The sequence below is a fragment of the Clarias gariepinus genome, chromosome 2, assembly GCF_024256425.1.
Source record: "Clarias gariepinus isolate MV-2021 ecotype Netherlands chromosome 2, CGAR_prim_01v2, whole genome shotgun sequence".
NCBI classification, from domain to species: Eukaryota; Metazoa; Chordata; class Actinopteri; order Siluriformes; family Clariidae; genus Clarias; species Clarias gariepinus.
The window spans coordinates 45,608,423-45,627,500 of NC_071101.1; the positions used below are offsets into that span (position 1 = coordinate 45,608,423).

General features: G+C 36.0%; 1 protein-coding gene across 1 annotated transcript; it reads left to right on the plus strand.

The window, feature by feature from the left end:
* The first annotated feature begins 529 nt into the window (after positions 1 to 529).
* Positions 530 to 16,501, plus strand: tfap2d (transcription factor AP-2 delta (activating enhancer binding protein 2 delta)). The gene is given in 10 exon segments (XM_053488455.1): positions 530 to 682; positions 685 to 819; positions 821 to 943; positions 1,888 to 2,370; positions 7,179 to 7,239; positions 11,335 to 11,500; positions 12,608 to 12,726; positions 13,572 to 13,713; positions 14,556 to 14,669; positions 15,696 to 16,501. Coding segments are annotated over 10 exon segments (1,716 nt in total). The 3' UTR covers positions 15,916 to 16,501.
* The last annotated feature ends 2,577 nt before the right edge of the window (positions 16,502 to 19,078 follow it).

Sequence of the window (19,078 nt, forward strand, 5' to 3'; positions counted from 1 at the left end):
TTAAACTGAAATCACAAATTGGTGTAAAAAAAAATCATTCATAATATATTTCTGAAAAAGGTGTGATCGAACATTATTATTACTTTACTATCATTATTTTTTTTTTTACTTTATTATTATTATTATTATTATTATTATTATTATAGTAGTAGTAGTTGTAGTAGTAATTGGTTTAATAGAATCATCACGAATTTGTCGGGGTTTTTTTGCTGCATAAAGAAACAAACGCTAAAAAAGAAAAGAAAATCAACCCGACACGAATCCAAGCATCATTCCAACAAACGTTTTTATTTCCGCACTAAACATGGTTTTCACCCTCAATATGTATAAAACCGAACTTACGTTTATTTCCTGCAAAGCAAGAAAGAAAGAAAAGAGAAAAGAAAAATGAAAATCCGAAAAAACAACAACCAAACAGAGAGAAGCAAAATGTCGGCGCAAAAATGGGAAAAAAATCATCAAAAAGTGTTGAAAGCGCACTCGGTTCCTTATTAGGCGAAGATACAATATTTATTCCGTGTCTCCAGGGATGAGGCTCCTTCTCTCTCTATTGTCCTCCCATTCCTCAATGCTGATGCTTAATTTTCAAAACTTCGATATTACCAAGGGACCTACGACATCAGCCGGAGAAAAACCCCGGCAAGTACATAATCCGAGCCAGGGAGCCGCTCGGTGCAGTGGGGAGAGGAGAGACACGCAAACGCACTTTTGCAACCGACACACCGACACACAGACAGGCCACGATTTCATCTGTTTTTCCGGCGGAATTTTTTATTATTTTTTTTGCATCCTCCTGTCCTGTTTTTTCCTTTCTTCCCTTCTTCCTTCCTTCCTTTCTTTCTTTGCTGAGTTTGATTCGGGCGAGGATAATCCGGGGGAGGTTTTATTTGTCGGAAGCGCGAGAATGTCAGCCACCTTTCCGGGACTGGTTCATGATGCCGAGGTAGTTTTTTTTTTATTCAATTGATTTTTAAAAAAATGCATACTTTTTTTTGCAGCATTTATATATACATACTCATAATAATATTAATTATTTTTGTTTGCATCATAAGCAAAATAGCAGTGTGCATATATGTATGTGTGTATGTGAGTGTGTGTGTGTGTGTGTGTGTGTGTTTGGTGTAGAAAATGATCAGGAATAAATATATGATTTTATAATGTCCATCAGGATAAAAAAAATATATGCACACACGCACGCGCGCACACTTTAACATACACACACACACACACACACACACACTCTCTCTCTCTCTCTCTTCTTCTTTCGATATCTCTCTCTCTCTCTCACACACACACACACACACTACATTCATGCATTTCTCCTTCCATGTTTTTGTCAGTGTCAGTGTTGGGGAGATATTAAGATTGTTAATAGATTTGGCACGAGATAATAACTCTATACTCACACAAAACATCCACACCTACTGATAGACAAGTGATAGAGAGATAGACGGCTAGACGGATGCAGGATACAGAAGGAGGGGAAAACGGTGTTTTTTTTTCTTGTTACACACCCGTGCGCTCCCTTCTCTTCCCTCCCAGGCGCGGAGGAGAGTGACACCGCCGTCAGGTACGCCTCTAAAAAAGAGGCTTTGAGGCATGTGCGTGTGTGTGTGTGTGTAAGAGAGAGAGAGAGAGAGAGTTTCTGTGTGTGTGCACGCGTGTGTGAGCGACTGTGTAAATGTTGTGTACATTTACGTGTTTGTCAAGGCCGAGTGTTTCTTAAAAAAAAAACGACAAGGTTGTAGTTGAACGAAGCAGCGCGCACGACTTGTAGTTGAGTGTAGCTGCGAGCGCTCGTTAAATGACATCCGTCATATATTTATTTTCCCTCCCTCTCTCTCTCCCTCTTTCTCACTCACACACACTCCTCTTTTTTTTGCACAGATACGTCATGACGGATCAAACAGCTATCGTTTGATGCAGCTCGGCTGCCTGGAGTCGGTGGCCAACTCGTCGGTGGCTTACTCGTCGTCATCTCCGCTCACGTACCCGGCCACCGGGACCGAGTTCGCGTCACCGTACTTCCCCGCCAACCACCAGTACACGCCCTTGCATCACCAGTCTTTCCACTACGACTTTCAGCACGGGCACCACGCCGCCGTGAACGCCGACGCGTACTATTCGCAGCAGTACTACCAGCAGCTGCACCATCACGGCGAGCCGACCGACTTCATCAACCTACACGGCGCGCGCGCGCTCAAGTCGTCGTGCCTGGACGAGCAGCGACGCGAACTCGGCTGCCTGGACGCTTACCGACGGCACGACTTGTCGCTCGTGAGCCACGGCTCGCAGTACGGGGTGCACCCCGAGCAAAGGCTGCTGCCCGGGGCCGGTCTGGGGCTTCCGCCGGGGGCTGATGACCTACAGGTACCAGCACGTGCATCTACCTAACTACCCCCCCCCCAACCCCCTTCAAACTAATACTGTCCAAGCATGCACAACACACACAAATTACAAATCACACACACACACACACACACACACACACACACACACACACACACACAAGACAGGCGGTACATGACCTTGACTTCATTACATTGTATAAATTTGACGCAAATCAGCTGGACGAACAAAAACAAACAAACAAACAAGCATTATGCTTAAATTACTGGAAACATATATTTTCCAGTAGATTCATAAAATAAGTTATCAATTACTTTTAAAAGTCAATTAATGTTCAAATTAATGTGCCACATTTACAACATAAATCAGGGATGTTAAAATGATTAAATAATATCAAATAAACAAAGGACAAAAAAATATAGCAATCTTGCTTTCTACATAAATTCAAATAAATTATTTATGTTATGAAAAATTAACAATAATTAAGTAATGTATTATCAACCTACAAAATAAACGTCGCGTTAAATATATATTTTGTTTAATTTAGTTTTTTTAGGAGTGGGCCTAAAATCTATTTTATTATGGAACATTGTGAACTTTATGGAGGAAAATTCTAATTAATAATTCATATTCAAATGAAAAAAAAAATCAAAATGCTTTTAACTATTTATTTATTTTAATTAATTGCAGCTTTTCTGGATACAGTTAAAGGTTATTAAAAAATCTTGATTTTTTTTTCATTCCATTTCCTTTTAAAAGCAGAGCCGATTCATGGAAATGAAGTCAACAGACGCTCTCTTTATGCGTGTCGTTCTTTTGAGCGTTTGAGAAAAAGAGAAACTGCTGCCACAGAATGAAGTCTAATTTTAGGTGTATGTTTTTGCGTTGCATTGTGCTATTGAGAGGTCGGAATGAATCGCGTGAATGCGCGCGCCTCTCCGTTAAAAGGGAGGATTAAGGGCTTGGAAAAGGCGCGCGGACAAAAGGCCAAATCCTCCGCAGTAGTGCACCGTAGTTTATCCAATTTAGGACTTAATGTCAATCAACTGGTTATTTATGCAAAGACATCCTGCGCGCGGGTCAAGTTTAACTGGCGAGTTAAAGAGAAGGAAAGTGAGTAAATACGAGATGGAGCTCGGTTCATGATTCGCGACCATACAGGTTTTTTTTAACAAAACGCAAAAATGTCGTGCTGCATGCGTGTGCACGCGCCTGAAATTTTTAATTCTACAATAAATAATGTACGTACGCCCATATATCATAATTTTGATATATTCATTGAATATTAAAATCATTATGATGTGAGGTTTACATTGCAGAGCTTGTCTAGAAATTCAGAGTTAAAGCTGTTTTTATTCAGTGCATTTTTATGCATCCCTGCAAATTTTTGAAACTATATATTTATGATTTTTTAATATAGATAACGAAAACTGATTGATGCGCATCTGTTATATGCATCACTGCCTATTTATAGCCAAATTATATGTTTTTACAAATAACATGAATAATAGAATATTAGCTTTGCGTTAAACAACCGTGTGAAACAGTCGGGTGCGAAAAGAATTCTGAGCGCCTTTGTTTACACCGCAGTTGTCGCGTGCGGCTTGTTTTGATTCTTTCTCAATAGTTTTTTAGGCGACTCGCTCTGCACGCCCGCGTTAGTTAAATAAAGACGAGACACAACACACACATGTAGACACACACTCAAGCACGCACGCACGCACGCCAAAAATCCCCGCAAAGAATCGTGCATAAAGTCGCGTGAAAAAAGGTTTCCGACCTTTCTAAATAATAAAAAAAAGGCGCACGCGGCCCGGTGCGGGGCTTCACCGGAACAGATGCGGGGCAAAACAGAGTCTCGCGCGTACAAAGTACATCTCTGAGCCGCTAAAAAAGATTTGGCACGCGGAACAATAGGAGCTGCCCCGTGGCCCTGGTACCTTCCCGCATAATTTATCTCTGAGCTTGAGAGTTTTTCTTTCTTTCTTTCTGTGTGTATTGATTTTATAATCACTTTAACTGCATGAGGAAGAAAAAGAAAAAAGGAGGATTTTTTTAAAGGCTTACACAAGCTCGGCAGTATGGCACTTTATAAACCATAGTACTTGTGTGTGTGCGTGTTACTCTTTGTTGTGGGGTCTGGTCGCGGCTCGTGAGACGGATTAACGTTTGATAAAAAAAAAATCTCGCGATATCACTGAAACATGAGTTTATCCATTAATATATTATTAATAATTAATAACAATAATAATTTCCGCAGTTTCCACCAAACGCTGTATGTAGTTAGTTGTAGGCAATTTCATTTTAAAAGCAGCTTAATACACACAACGTGGTCGTGATCATTTATGACGTCAGAAAAATACTATACACGCGATGTTAAACCCTGACTCTATTTACTTACTGCCTTTAATAATTGGATAAACCAGCGCCTGTTTTTGTTTATTTGTTGGTTTGTTTGTTTATGTTGTAATGGAATCACACACGTTTAAATCGGCGTCTTCCAAAAAATAAGACGCAAAAGACAGAAATAATCGTATTTATGATCTTACGCAACTGTGGTTTTGTTTAGGTCATTGCATGTTCTCAGTTTTTAAATGTCAACATAAATAAAAACAATGAATAAATAAATTTACTGTGAAAGTTAGGTAATTTCTCTTAAAGCAATGTTAGCATTATGCTATAGGAAAGCATTTGGTTGTGGCCAAACATTATTTATCTACAATTATTAGCAAATGTTTTGCTTGGTTTTGTTCTACTGGGTGGTCTAGGCATTTTGTCCCAAATGGTTCTTTAAGAGTACATGGAAAAAATACCTTTATCGCTATTTAAAGCACCATATATATATATATATATATATATATATATATATATATATATATATATATATATATATATATATATATATATATTGTGTGTGTTTTATTATTTATGGAAAAATCATGAATCCGGTGTCCAAGTGCACAGCAAATGTTAGCCAGTTTGCAAGCCTCATGGATTACCTTATGGACTTTCCTAATTTTCATTGTCTTTGTAACTTTACTGTGCATCACTTTGCTTCGAATAAGCATGTGAAACCATTAGTTAGGGTTGAGAATAAAGTTGTAAGGCAGTCCTTATACACTTACTGTCTTAAGAATTCAGGTAGTATCCTTTCTGATTGTGTGGTATCATCAAGGAAAATGTTTTACCTGGAAACATGAATACTTTGTGGCTGTAAGAATAATTTCAGTTACATGTTCACACCATAGACATACCTTTAAAGCTTTATTCCACGTAGCCTGGCCAAAAGACTGATATTTTTTTAGAATAAAGGTGTCTTCAGTGGTTGGATCAATGGTTATAGGTTGTTAGCCTTCTATTCTGCTTCCATTGAGAACCATCTCTGATGGAAAAGTTATATTATTCATGAAGGGAGATAAATCTAAACAACCTCAAGAACTCTAGCTTAACTATTTTTCTAATATTGTACATTGACCTCTTTGGTTGTTTGTTTGTTAGGTGCTTAGTCTACAGCAATTAAACGTTTTTAACATGCAGAATTATCTTTTAATAGTTCAATGCTGAGTTTATACCCAGTTCTGAATTTTACAATTAAAACATTCAGACATCACAAATGGTGCCAACTTCTCTGCATAAAATTATGGCTTCACTTGAGTCTACACACATCCATTCATGCTATTTAAAACTAAATTTTAAAAAATGGCATCTGATACTTAATATTTATTAATATAATATCTATAATAACTATCAATGAAGTGTTTACAAGATTATTTATAAAAAGACACACATATATACCTCCATAATATTAAACATCTAATCCAATGTACAATAAGATAGTTTTCTGTGATGCTGTATAATTTACTAAAGTCGAGTAGAATTCACTATTAATTAATACATTTTCTAAAATCAATTGTAATGCTTTAAAATCAACCACAATGCAGTAGAACCGACAACATTGTATTAAAACGTACCATAGCATTGTAGAATTTCCTAGAATGCAGTTTAATGTCGTATAACACTTTATTATTAACTACAATGCAGTATAATTTACTATTAAACTCTAGAATGTACTAGATAATTGTGATATTTAATTTTTATAATCTAAAAATATATATAATATAAAGTAGAATTTACTTTATCACTATAGAATTCTCTTGTATGCAGTAGGACAAGAATGTAGTAAATTTACCACCACATTGTAGAATATACTAGTCTGCAGTAGAATTTGATAGAATTAAGTAAAATTTACTCGAAAGCAGTAAAATTTTGCATAATGCAATTATATATAGAATGCTGTAAAGTGTGCTATGGTGGCGTTAATTCTATTATAGATTTACTATTACACTGTTGAAATTACTATAAAATCGCTGAATTTACAGTAATGCTGTAGAATTTCATACAACGCTGTGTAATTTACTACAATGCAATAAAATTTACCTTACTGTCAAGGACGAGGCATTGAATACTTTACGAGAATTTTGGGGAATTTACAGCAAATGTAGAAGGTACCAGAATTCAATACATAGTCCCATACGAAACACAAACATTATTATATTATAAAAAAATAAATACAAAAAAAAAACCTGGTTAGAATATTATAGAATGCAAAAGAATGGTTGAGATTGTACTGAGATTTTGTAAAGCTTGATAGAATTTTTGAAGAAATGTGTTACAGTCTACTAGGTTCCAACACTTTTATTATTATTATTATTATTATTATTAAACTGTTTGAAAACGTTGCTGGAATTCTTAAAATATTATAGAAATTCAGTGGTTGTACTGTTGCGGATTGGATTAGAATTGACGCTCCTGTAATGTGTGTGTTGTAGGGGTCCGTGGACGCGCAATGCGGGCTCATGTTGAACGGACAAGGCGGGGTTATCCGACGGGGTAAGTCCGAACACGCATGCACGCGCACACGCGCGCACACACACATACACACACACACACTGAGGGACATTTAAATTATTTAACTCGCGTGTTTTTTTCAGTCTTTGCTGCCCGTTAGCTGGAGTGTCTCTCATTAAAAACATACAATACTGAGGCATCGCTTTCCATCGTGATTTCACCTTTTGTTCTCCTTTTGTTGTTGGGTTTTATTTTAGAAACACAGAATGTGAATAAAAACCTGAACCTACAGAAGGGGGTTTTGTGAAATAAAAATGTATAAAAAAAAAAACAAAACAAAACAATAGACTTATATAAGATAAACAAACATAAAAACTCTATCTATTTATCTATCTATCTATCTATCTCTCTCTCTCTCTCTCTCTCTCTCTCTATATATATATATATATATATATATATATATATATATATATATATATATAATTTAGTGGGGAAAAAGCTAATGTAAAATGTACTTAAATTTTAAATGAGAAATAATTATTACTATTTTATTAAACAAACCAACAGACAAATTACTAAATATATAAACGTCAGTGTTCTAAATTAAAGAACGATAAATATTTATTTGACAACATTGTAATAGTTATCAAACATAACACTGCGTATTATTATTATAATTATTATTATTATTATTATTATTATTATTATTATTACTTTCTATTCTATCATCAAATAACATCAGTTATTTATCATTCTGCATGAATCTCACCTATAGTGCGCGCCGTTTGCTAACTTTTCTTTCTTTATCTATTTTTTTTCTCTCTTTTTTTTTTTGTTCTTGAATAAAATTCTGCCTCTCTGTGCGCGCGGATCCATGCGGCGCGCGCGTCTCCCATCGCTCTCACCCCCGTGTTTTTCTCTCTCTCTCTCTCTCTCTCTCTCTCTCTCTTTCTTTATAACGGAGGATTTTAGCCGCGAGCTCCGCCGGTTCCAGAGCCATCACAACCAATAATCTTTGCTTTGCCTCGCGCTCCCGGTATCGATGGCTTCTCTCGCGCCTCGGGCGGCCGCTTTGATATGTTAATACGGCTCGAGCCCCGAATGCAGCGGAGATCATATTTAATGTTGTTCACACTCACTGCAACTTCGACTCGCCTGAATATTCACATCGAGCTTTTTCTTTCTTTCTTTCTATCTATCCATCTCTTTTTTTTCCTTTTCTAAAGAGATCACTCAGGAAACGCGCGCGCTCTGGTTAGAGGAGTCGCGCGCGTTTTAATCATTAGTGCATGTAGCTTCCAGGAATTTGATCAAGATTAGCCTCTCCCCTTTAGAGTGTAGTGTGTGTGTGTAGGAAACATTTCCAGGCTAATGCACAGAGCATGCATCTTCTTATGGACATTAGAATAACATTACCCTTTCCGATCATTATACTTTGTCTGTCTGTCCACATGTTTTTATGTCTCTATAAGGACCAAGAATAGAAACATCTTACGTTTACATTTGTGGCATATGTCCAGTTTATTATACATCTGAGCAGTCAAGGGTTAAGGGCCTTACAGAGGTCCCACCAGTGGCAACCTTGGAGCAGTGGTGTTGGGATTTGACCCTGGGACCTTTCGATCAGTACTTTAACACCTTAACCACTGAGCCACCTTTGACCCCTGGTGTTGTACTACTGTAGAATTTACATGAACTGCGTAAAATGTTGCATTAGTTTAAATAATATGGCAAAACGTTATACAACACACGAGCCTTTATTTGTTTCTTAAAGAATTCATTCATTAAGAATGTAATGAAATGCAGCAGAACACTCTAGAAAGCTGTAACAAAAGTTAGAATATTGGTGTGATTTAGTCGAATAGGTTATAACTGACTGTTTTTTAATATCTCAATGAGGTCCAAACGTCCCCCCACAAGGATAGAAATATCTAGCATAGCTGATGTACTGAGGACATTTCCTTGGTCCTCAGAATGCAAACAGATTTACAGCATTTAAGAAAAAGTTTTCTTGTGGTTAATGAGGTTATGGTTGGGGTGAGATTTAGTTCTTGCAAAACATGAATTATGTGCATTATTAAGCTGTTCATGTGAGTGGAAGGTGAAATGTGAAATGTCCTCATAATTCAGCAAATGTCTTTGTGTTTATCTTGTTGGGGACTAGAATTATAGGAATAGCTGATGGGGTTGACCTTGTGCGAATGTTTTTGTAGTGGCCACAAGGAGAACCTCTTTACTAATTACAGTAATAAGAATAAATGTTTCTTTTTTGCTTACTGGAATTATAGTTCAAAAAAAGATTAGGGTGTAGGTAAGCTTAGTAAAACAAATGTGTATGTGTGTGTATGCGTGTGTGTGCTGGTTGATCTGGCGACCCCATAAACACACCGCTGCTACATTTGAATCAGAACTAGACTGGCATTTGGCCTATGTCTTTTTTCCCCCCTCTAACTTTAATTTTCGTGGCAAACTCGTAAAAAGCACTTGATTCGCTTTGTGATCGCTGAGCGCTGCGCCTCAGGCTACTCTCCAGCGCTTAAATACTCGCTATCGCCTCTGGGCCCGACGCTCGCGACCAGACTACCGGCAATAGCTCTTTTTCAATCGCCCTTGGCAACATAAAATACAAACTACTTTGAATCAAAACATTTTTTTGGGGGTGAATTAATGCGATGTTAACTTGAATGCTAGGTGAGATCTTGGGTTTGTCAGACCGCTTCACATTGACTGACATGCAGCGGTGCAGGTGAGAGACCCTGCAGCCAGAAACCTCCTTCAGGAGCACACACACACACACACACACACACACACACACACACACACACACACACACACACACACACAGACTCGAGAGCATACACACACACACACACACACACACACACACTTGTACTACTTCTCCTTATAAGGACCTTCATATAGGGTGTACATAATTTAACCCTAATATTAATGTTGGTAAAATGAAACATTTTATTTGTTTAACTTATTAACTCACTATTATTTAAACTGCATAAAAGCTATAAACTAATTAAGGACCAAAAATGTCAGTGAAATTTCAGGTTAGGCATCTACCCTTATGGGGACATACACTTTTCACCAAGTTATAAACATATTGTTTGCATACACACACACACACACACACACACATTATACATTAATCTCATTAACCAGTTACCAGTTGTCGTTTTTTTTTTAGTGAGAACAGGCAGATGTCCTAAAACTTAATATTGTCAGATATTTCTGTATTTATGTGAACATTTAGTTTTCACCAAAAATCAACACACATAGGCATGACTACACACGAACATCTACACACACGTACACACTTTCATCTTACTTAATCTTTTGATTTTCCATTAGTACACATATTAATGCTATTTATCTCAGTAACTGAATAAATAATAAAGTAAGAGAATAAAACATAGTTCTTTCCACACAACTTTTAAACTGCCATATCATACATTTCTATACCTGTGTGTACTTGAGTGCCTTCATCATTATGAGGACACTCCAGTAATAAATAATATCACTGCCAATTAATAGTTTGCTAAACCCAGACATAATGATTAGGCGCTTTTAGGATTTTAAATAAAAGTTTGAAACACGCACAAAAAAAGGAAAACCTGTTTTTTTTTTTTCTAATGGGGACTGTCCCCAATGTCCCCAGAAGTTCAAACAGTTTTGTGGGGACCTTTATTTAGATAAAATAAAAAATTGAACTGTATGCGTATACAACATAAGACATAAAGCAATTAAAACACTAGTGTGAACGTCATGTGTACCTAAACAAACAGCCCTAGTTTTTTTTTTCTTGTGACTAGAATTGTATAAATTGTTATAAATTTACGATCATGCTAGCTGCACATGGTTGAGTTTGAGGTTCAAAAATGAGTAACTTCAAGCCAGTTCCAGCTAATTAAATACACCCTGGATGGGATGCCAGGCTTCACTTGCTCCTAGTAAAGCTAACCTTATTGCTTGGATGTATTTAGGAAGTGCGATAAAAACCTGAGAACTCAGCTGAACATACATAGCGATAGAAGCACTTACACAAACGCGTCACGCTGTTGGCGAAGCACAATTATTAGACAACGTTAACCCTCCCATTTGTTGGTTTGTTTTTATTGGTAACACCAGGAGGCACGTGCGTGGTGAACCCTACAGATCTGTTCTGCTCTGTCCCTGGCCGTCTCTCACTTCTCAGCTCTACCTCCAAATACAAAGTGACCATAGCTGAAGTCAAAAGGCGACTGTCTCCACCAGAGTGTCTCAATGCCTCACTGCTGGGGGGCATCCTCAGGAGGTAACACACACACACACACACACACACACACACACACACACACACACACACACACACACACACACAAGTAATATGCACAAACAGCATTAACCCTAGGCTCTGAAAGTGAACATGGAAAAAGCAAAAGAGAGAAAATAAGAGAAAGAAACAGAGAAGGAAAAGTACGAGGATGAGGATATTGCACTTGATTTTGAGATGAAGGGGAAAAAGAATGGGAGAGAGCGAGGGAGGAAGAGGAAAAGATGGGGTGAGTAGGAGAACCAGTGGATCTATTATTGATGAGTAAAAGAGACAGAGGGAGAGTGAGAGAGAGAGAGAGAAACAAGGGCAAAGATGAGGGAAACTGGATAGGGATGAAGATGGTGCCTTGACTACACTACTACTACTACTACTGCTACTACACACACACACACACACACACACACACACACACACACATACAGAATAAGAGAGAAACAAAGAGCTTTATATATATGTTTATATATAATTTTTTTGTTTGTTTATCCAAGAAGATTGTAAAAGACTACACCTATATAAACCTATATAATTAAAAAATGTCTACTATCTTCATTTCTTCATTTTCTTTTTGTAAAACATTGATAGAAACATCATGACTGGTGAACTGTGTGAGTTATATTTAACTTTTAGCAATTTCAGTTTTGAATTTAAAAATGACCCTCAGGGATGGTTAGGTAGCAAGTTCTCATGAAAATATGCATAAATAAATAAATAAATAAATTCCATGCTGTATTTTTTTTTTTTTTTAAACACGCAACAGATTTTTTTTAGTACTAAGTAAGCAAATACACAAATTTGGAACCACAGTTACAGCACAAAGACTTTAATAACTTTTCTAGATTTTGCAATAAATAGTTTAATTACAATGAAATTAATTTACAAGCAAATTACTTAATTCCTATGTAAACATATTATTTGTGCACAGGGATGGAGTTTCAAAGTAGTTGATATAAGAACATTATTATTAATATAGAAAAAAAAAAAAAAGTTTACCTACTTTTCTTGAACAGGTTTGTTGTAAAAAAAAAATTAACACATTTAATTGTTTGATGATGTTTTTATTAATAACTCTCTCTCTTTCTCTATTAGAGCAAAGTCTAAAAACGGTGGCCGGTGCCTCAGAGAGAAGTTGGACAGGTTGGGGCTGAATCTCCCAGCAGGCCGTAGGAAAGCCGCCAATGTCACACTACTTACGTCTTTAGTTGAAGGTATGTCTGACACATCGCTTCCTAATATTTTTTTTTTTGTCGAAACAACAGAAGTGACAAACCTAAACGTGGAAATTGTAGCAAAAATCATGATAACATTGGAGAAAACATTCCAAACTAACATGAATAATAAAAAGAAAAGCAAAAAAAAAAAAAAACATGTCGTAACACTATTTTCTAAAATACTAGAAAGACTAAGCCTGCGCTGGGAAATATTTGAATGAGCAAATCTCTAGATCCAAACATCTCTAGGTTGGATAAAAAAAAGACACAACAAACAGCAAAACTTAAAATCAGTGTTTAGTCTTTGAAACCAAAGTGAAGAAATTGGTAACTGTAGAATTCAAACAGAAAATGTACAGTAAATAGTCCAGTCCAATCGGTTGTCTAAAAATCTTAGTTTAATTAATTACTTTAAAAAATGAAATATGGATGAGATATTTTAAAAAGACTTAAAGAGATTTGTTCCCTTAAACAAGATAGCTTTGTGAAAAAATTATTCAGTTTAGCCGGCAGTTATTTTTAATTGCTACATTGGAATAATATCTACAATATATGATAATACAGTATATACAAATGTTGTCCAAGAAACAAACAACTACATAATGAAAGATTAAAACATCTTCAGTTTCTTATGTTAAAATCTAACATTATTACATTAACAAGGTTTGCTTTACAAACATGCCTTCTATGGTGGCCTAAATTAATCAATAAAACAAACAATCAGGAAAATATTTAATAGAAAATGCCATAGACTTGTTTGTAGATTGTACCTGGTTTGTAGATTGTTACTCCATGTTTAGTGTGTTACGTGCAAGTTTGCCATTTTCTCCTTTTCGGTCCAGGTGAAGCGTTACATCTAGCACGGGATTTTGGCTACACCTGTGAGACAGAGTTTCCCACTAAAGCTGTCGGAGAACATCTGGCACGGCAACACACAGAGCCAAAAGAGCAGAACGCCCGCAAGAAAATGGTGCTGGCCACCAAGTAAGGAACTGGACACTTTGTTAAGAACTAAATACTTTTTTTTGCAGTAGGTAATGGAAAAACTAATTATATTTTAACTGATATTAATTCATTTCCAGTGGTTTATATACAGTATTGTATATAGTCTTGCAAATCACATGCAAATCACAGCTGTAAAGCGAGGATATCAAAAACAAAAATGTAATTTAAATTAAAAAAATGTCATTAAGAACCAGTAAGTCAGTAATTGCTGTGATGACTTTTTGCCTAAACTATTGGCTCAGGTACAATTTTTGCAGTTTTATAAGAGAATTAGGCGCTTTGATTTACTGAACATTCCACAGAATCAGTCACATTCCTTCTTCCTTTTTCATGCATGCAAATCCCGGAAGAGAGTGTGAAAGTGGTCTTTTACATAACACGTTGCTTTCCTTTCTAGCCTACAGATATTTTCCAGTAAGATATATATTTTTTAAGATTTTTTCATATAGACTTTATAATGCAGTCATAAAATATAACAAGTTTTGTCCAAAAAAAAAAAAAAAACACACACAATGTGTCTAAGATCTTTAAACAGTATTGTACAGTATATTTACCATTTATACACTAACATTAAGCTAGTCGACAGGGATGCTTTATCAGTGCCAGAGTGTGTATAATAGTAAACATTCAAATGTTTGTAAATGTAAATAAAAAATATATAGTATTGATTAAAACAGGAAAGAAAGAAAGACATATTTAACCACCTACAAGTTAAGGAGGAGCAACACCATCACAACACTCCATCACTTCATGGATATCATTTTGTGCACATGTAGACTGTGTTTTCTAAATTTTATTGGTGTTTGTGTGTGTGTTTGTAGGCAGATCTGTAAGGAATTTCAAGATTTACTTAGTCAGGATCGCTCTCCGTTGGGTTCTTCGAGACCGACACCAATCCTGGACTTAGATATTCAGAGACATCTAACACATTTCAGGTACTAACATGCACACACAGATGCAAACTACTTCTACTACTACTACTACTACTTATAATAATAATAATAATAATAATAATAATCACTTACTCACTCACTTATCGTCTATACCGCTTTATTCTGTATTCCGGATCACAGGGGGGGTGCTGAAGCCTAGGGCATGGGGGGGGGGGGGGGTCAACACCCTGGACAGGATGCCAAATCTAATAATAATAATAATAATAATAATAATAATAATTCAAAATCCTGTCACTTTTTTTAGCAAAACATTTCAGTGACCCTAAGAGTAATATTATTATACACATAATTTTTATTTACTTACAAAATTGTCTTTAACCTTTTGCTGATGTCATAACTGTACATTTCTCCCACAAACTACAATTTCACAAAACTTTTTTTTTCAAATGATACCAAATTTTTTTTAATCACTGAAATGTTTTGCTTTTTTAAAAATGATATTCATTTACATATCATAACCTGAAGTTCTTTTTTATTAATTACTGAGTTATTATAGTTATGAGTATCTATCATCTGCTGCTGCCTTGATTTCCATTGCAATGACATTACAGTTAAAGCATAGTCAAAAAGATCTAGTACTTTCTTCTGTACGACTGGAAAAAAATGAGGAAAAATAAGATTATTTAACATATTCCTGGACATTTTTCCAAATGTCAAGCTTGATTTTTCTTTTTCAAAAAATTAACAACTTCTAAAAGCAGTTTTAAGAATATAATAAATTTAATAATTTTACTATACATTAAACATTAAAACCTCCTAAAAGTATAAGTACATCAACTTGGACCTGTTGGATTCTTTCAGTGGAAAGTTCTGGAATAATTACTTTATAACTTCATATTATATTGAACACAATTTAAGTGAAATCCTATAGCATGCATAGAGCACAACTAAGCTGTAAAATATCTGATTGCATGCTATATTAGATTATTATTATTATTATTATTATTATTATTATTATTATTATTATTATTATTATCTAATTGTATATACTTGTTTCATGTGTTACAGTCTGATCACACACGGTTTCGGCACGCCGGCGATCTGCGCCGCTCTCAGCACCTTCCAGACGATCCTCAGTGAAATGCTGAACTACCTGGAGAAGCACTCGGCTAACAAGAGCACGGGAACTCCTGACGGCAGCCAGATAAACTCCAACTCGGAAAAAACGCCGCTACGCAAAACGAACGAGACGCCATCAAAAGATGGGAAAATGGAGAAAACGGAATGACTCCGCCCATTTATTTTTAGTTTTGTGTATTTTTTGTTCTCTTTTTTATTTTAAAGGAATTGCTGCTGACTCACTTCCTGATTTGAGCCCTAATGATGATTGGGCAGAGTTTGATTCAGGGCGCGGCTCAATCAGGGCGGGCTTTTTTGTTTAGTTTTGAAGTTGGGGATTAATTTATTACCTTATCATTATTTTACTGATGTCTCTTTTTTTTTCTTGTCAGATAAGTTATTTGGTTTAGAGCTCGTCCCTGTACAGATAGTTGAGATGATTATTTAAATAATAATAATAATAATAATAATGATAACAATAATAACAATTAAGAAATGTAAAGCAGACACACATTCCAAGGCGTCATTTCAGGTCGTGTCGGAGCTGTAAATGAATGGCGGTGACACTCATCGTTGCCATCGTTAACTGTATATTAAATGTGCATGTTAAGATTTGTACACTGTTTGGAACCCTCACTTAACCTGCAGAACGTCACCACATCTCAACCGCATTTGTAAAGAAGTTATATATAAATGTATAAAAACAGCAATTTTTTCTTGCAGGTTTTGAACTACATATATGAAATATCCTTACATGTTCAATAAAGCATATTGCTCAAAGTCTTATATTAAACCCAATCTGGTCTGGAGAATGGTTATTTATTTTTGGTTAAAGTGTCTTTAAGATAGAGAGAGAGAGAGATTGTTAAATAAAGACAACACAAATTACAAATGTAATTGCTTCAAGGACTTTACTCTCATAAACCCTGAATAGAAAGAAAGACAAAGAAAGAAAGAGCATGTACATCTCTTCACACTCTACCACACGCATAACCACTAATGTATTATAAATGATCAACCAAAAGTGTCTAAAGGAATTTTTATTATTATTTTTGCCCTAGAGCTACATGATTAATAATCCAGATATTTAGTAATGGAAGTAATGGACACACACACACACACACACACTGTCGATGTCAGTGTTTGCCCATAATTGGCCAGTGTCTATAATCGGTCAATATCTTTGATTGGCCAGTGTCCATGAATGCTCAGTGTACTGAATTGGCCAGTGTCCTTAAATGGTTGGTGTCCATGATTTGCTTGTTTTTTTTATTTTTATTTTTTATAATTGGTCAGTGTATATGATCAGTGAGTGTCTATGACTGGCCTGTCTTTGATTGGTCAGTGACTTTGATTCGCTAGTGTCCATTAATGGCTGGGTTCCATGATTGACCAGTGTGCCTTACTGACCAGGGTCTATTATTAACCAGTGACCTTAATTAGCTTTATTTGACCAGTTACTTTGCCCGTCCCGTTTCCTTGAGCAAGCAGTGTCCTTGATTGGCCACTGTGCAAGCACCTTAACTGCACTTTCTCAAAAAAAAAAAATATATAGGCTATTAAATATATAATGAAATATATATATATAGGGTCCATCCTTAGGCCGCTGTTTTAAGTAATTTCGCTTTAATGGAAGCTTGTTCAACTTTCATCTCAGGCCCTGTCAGCTGTCTAACATGTTTATTACAGTTGCTGTAACCTAAACCCTTTAACCTTTAGTTGGACTTGGTGAATCACAATATGTCTTTGAGATATATCATACTATGTTTAATTATAGAAGAAGAAGAAGAATTCATATACGCTTTACAGTACAGTGATTTGTTCTATTTAAAGTGATATACCAGCTTGTTGTCTGGAGCAGAGACAGTCAAGGTAAGAGTGGCAGATTGGAAATATTCAGGTTTGAACCTCCAATATTCTGATTAGTAAACCTTTGGAGCCATCACTGCCCACTTTACTTAAAATTCTATACTAATAAATATACCACAGTCCCAATGATGAGTTTAAATCGACCAGGATAATGTATTTTTATTAGTGTGAAGTGTTTGCTTAGAAACTATATTCAAGTTTAACCTGATTGAATCTAAAGGTCACTTTGAGGAAAGTGTCAAATTATATAGTTTTTAAAAACAGAAAAGCTTAAAAATAATCCAAAGCCTTGTTAATATTTTCAGAGCATCATAGTGACATTACGTTTCCCACCATTAGCAGATATTTCAGCAGAAGTGACCATATCAATACCTGGCCTAAGCACGCCTGTGGATAGCATAGAAAGTCTAAATCTGGATAACAAGTTAAGCGAATTGTTTGAACCTGTATTTTAGAATTATACAGGAGTGTTTACCTTTTAGTCAGTGATGTAAGATCTTGTTTTTGTAGCTTAATCTTAATTTAAAATTTGATTAAAAACTAAACTGCTATTCAGGCTATTTTTATTATTTTAACAGGAAAATATGTGATGTGTAATTACAAGACACTTGTGGTGAATGTAGTAGCAATCAACATTAATCAGAGTAGCACTGAAATTGTTCTTAGAAATACTCCAAAACAGGGAAAACCTTTCAGTCGTGTATCAGTGATGGCTTGTGTTTCTTATGTTACATCAGCGCCATCTGCTGGTCAATATGTGAACTGACACAACGTGTAATGACGATCAGTAGCGTGAGGTTTCTCGGTTTTTAATTTGAAAAGTAAGAAAAGTGTGTAAACCTGCTCCGACACACTCGTTTAACTCTGACAAAGAGCTCATGGTTTGGGTCAGGTATGTTATATAGCACCTGTTTGGGAAATAAATGAATGCTAAATTAATTGTCTCTTAGTCTCTTTGTCCACTTTTCTGCTTTCACTTGTTCATGTAACTGAAATAAAAACAATTAGCTGATAATTAACTAGCTGGTACCTAGTGCAACCAACCACTGATCACCACTGTTCCTGATGATCACCGATCACCAGTGTTTCTGATGATCATTGATCACCACTGTTCCTGATGATCACCGATCACCACTGTTCCTGATGATCACAGATCACCAGTGTTTCTGATGATCATTGATCACCACTGTTTCTGATGATCACCTATCACCACTGTTTCTGATAATCACCGATCACCACTGTTCCTGATGATCACCGATCACCACTGTTCCTGATGATCACCGATCTTCACTGTTCCTGATGATCATTGATCACCACTGTTCCTGATGATCACCGATCACCACTGTTCCTGATGATCACCGATCACCACTGTTCCTGATGATCATTGATCACCACTGTTCCTGATGATCACCTATCACCACTGTTTCTGATGATCACCGATCACCACTGTTCCTGATGATCAC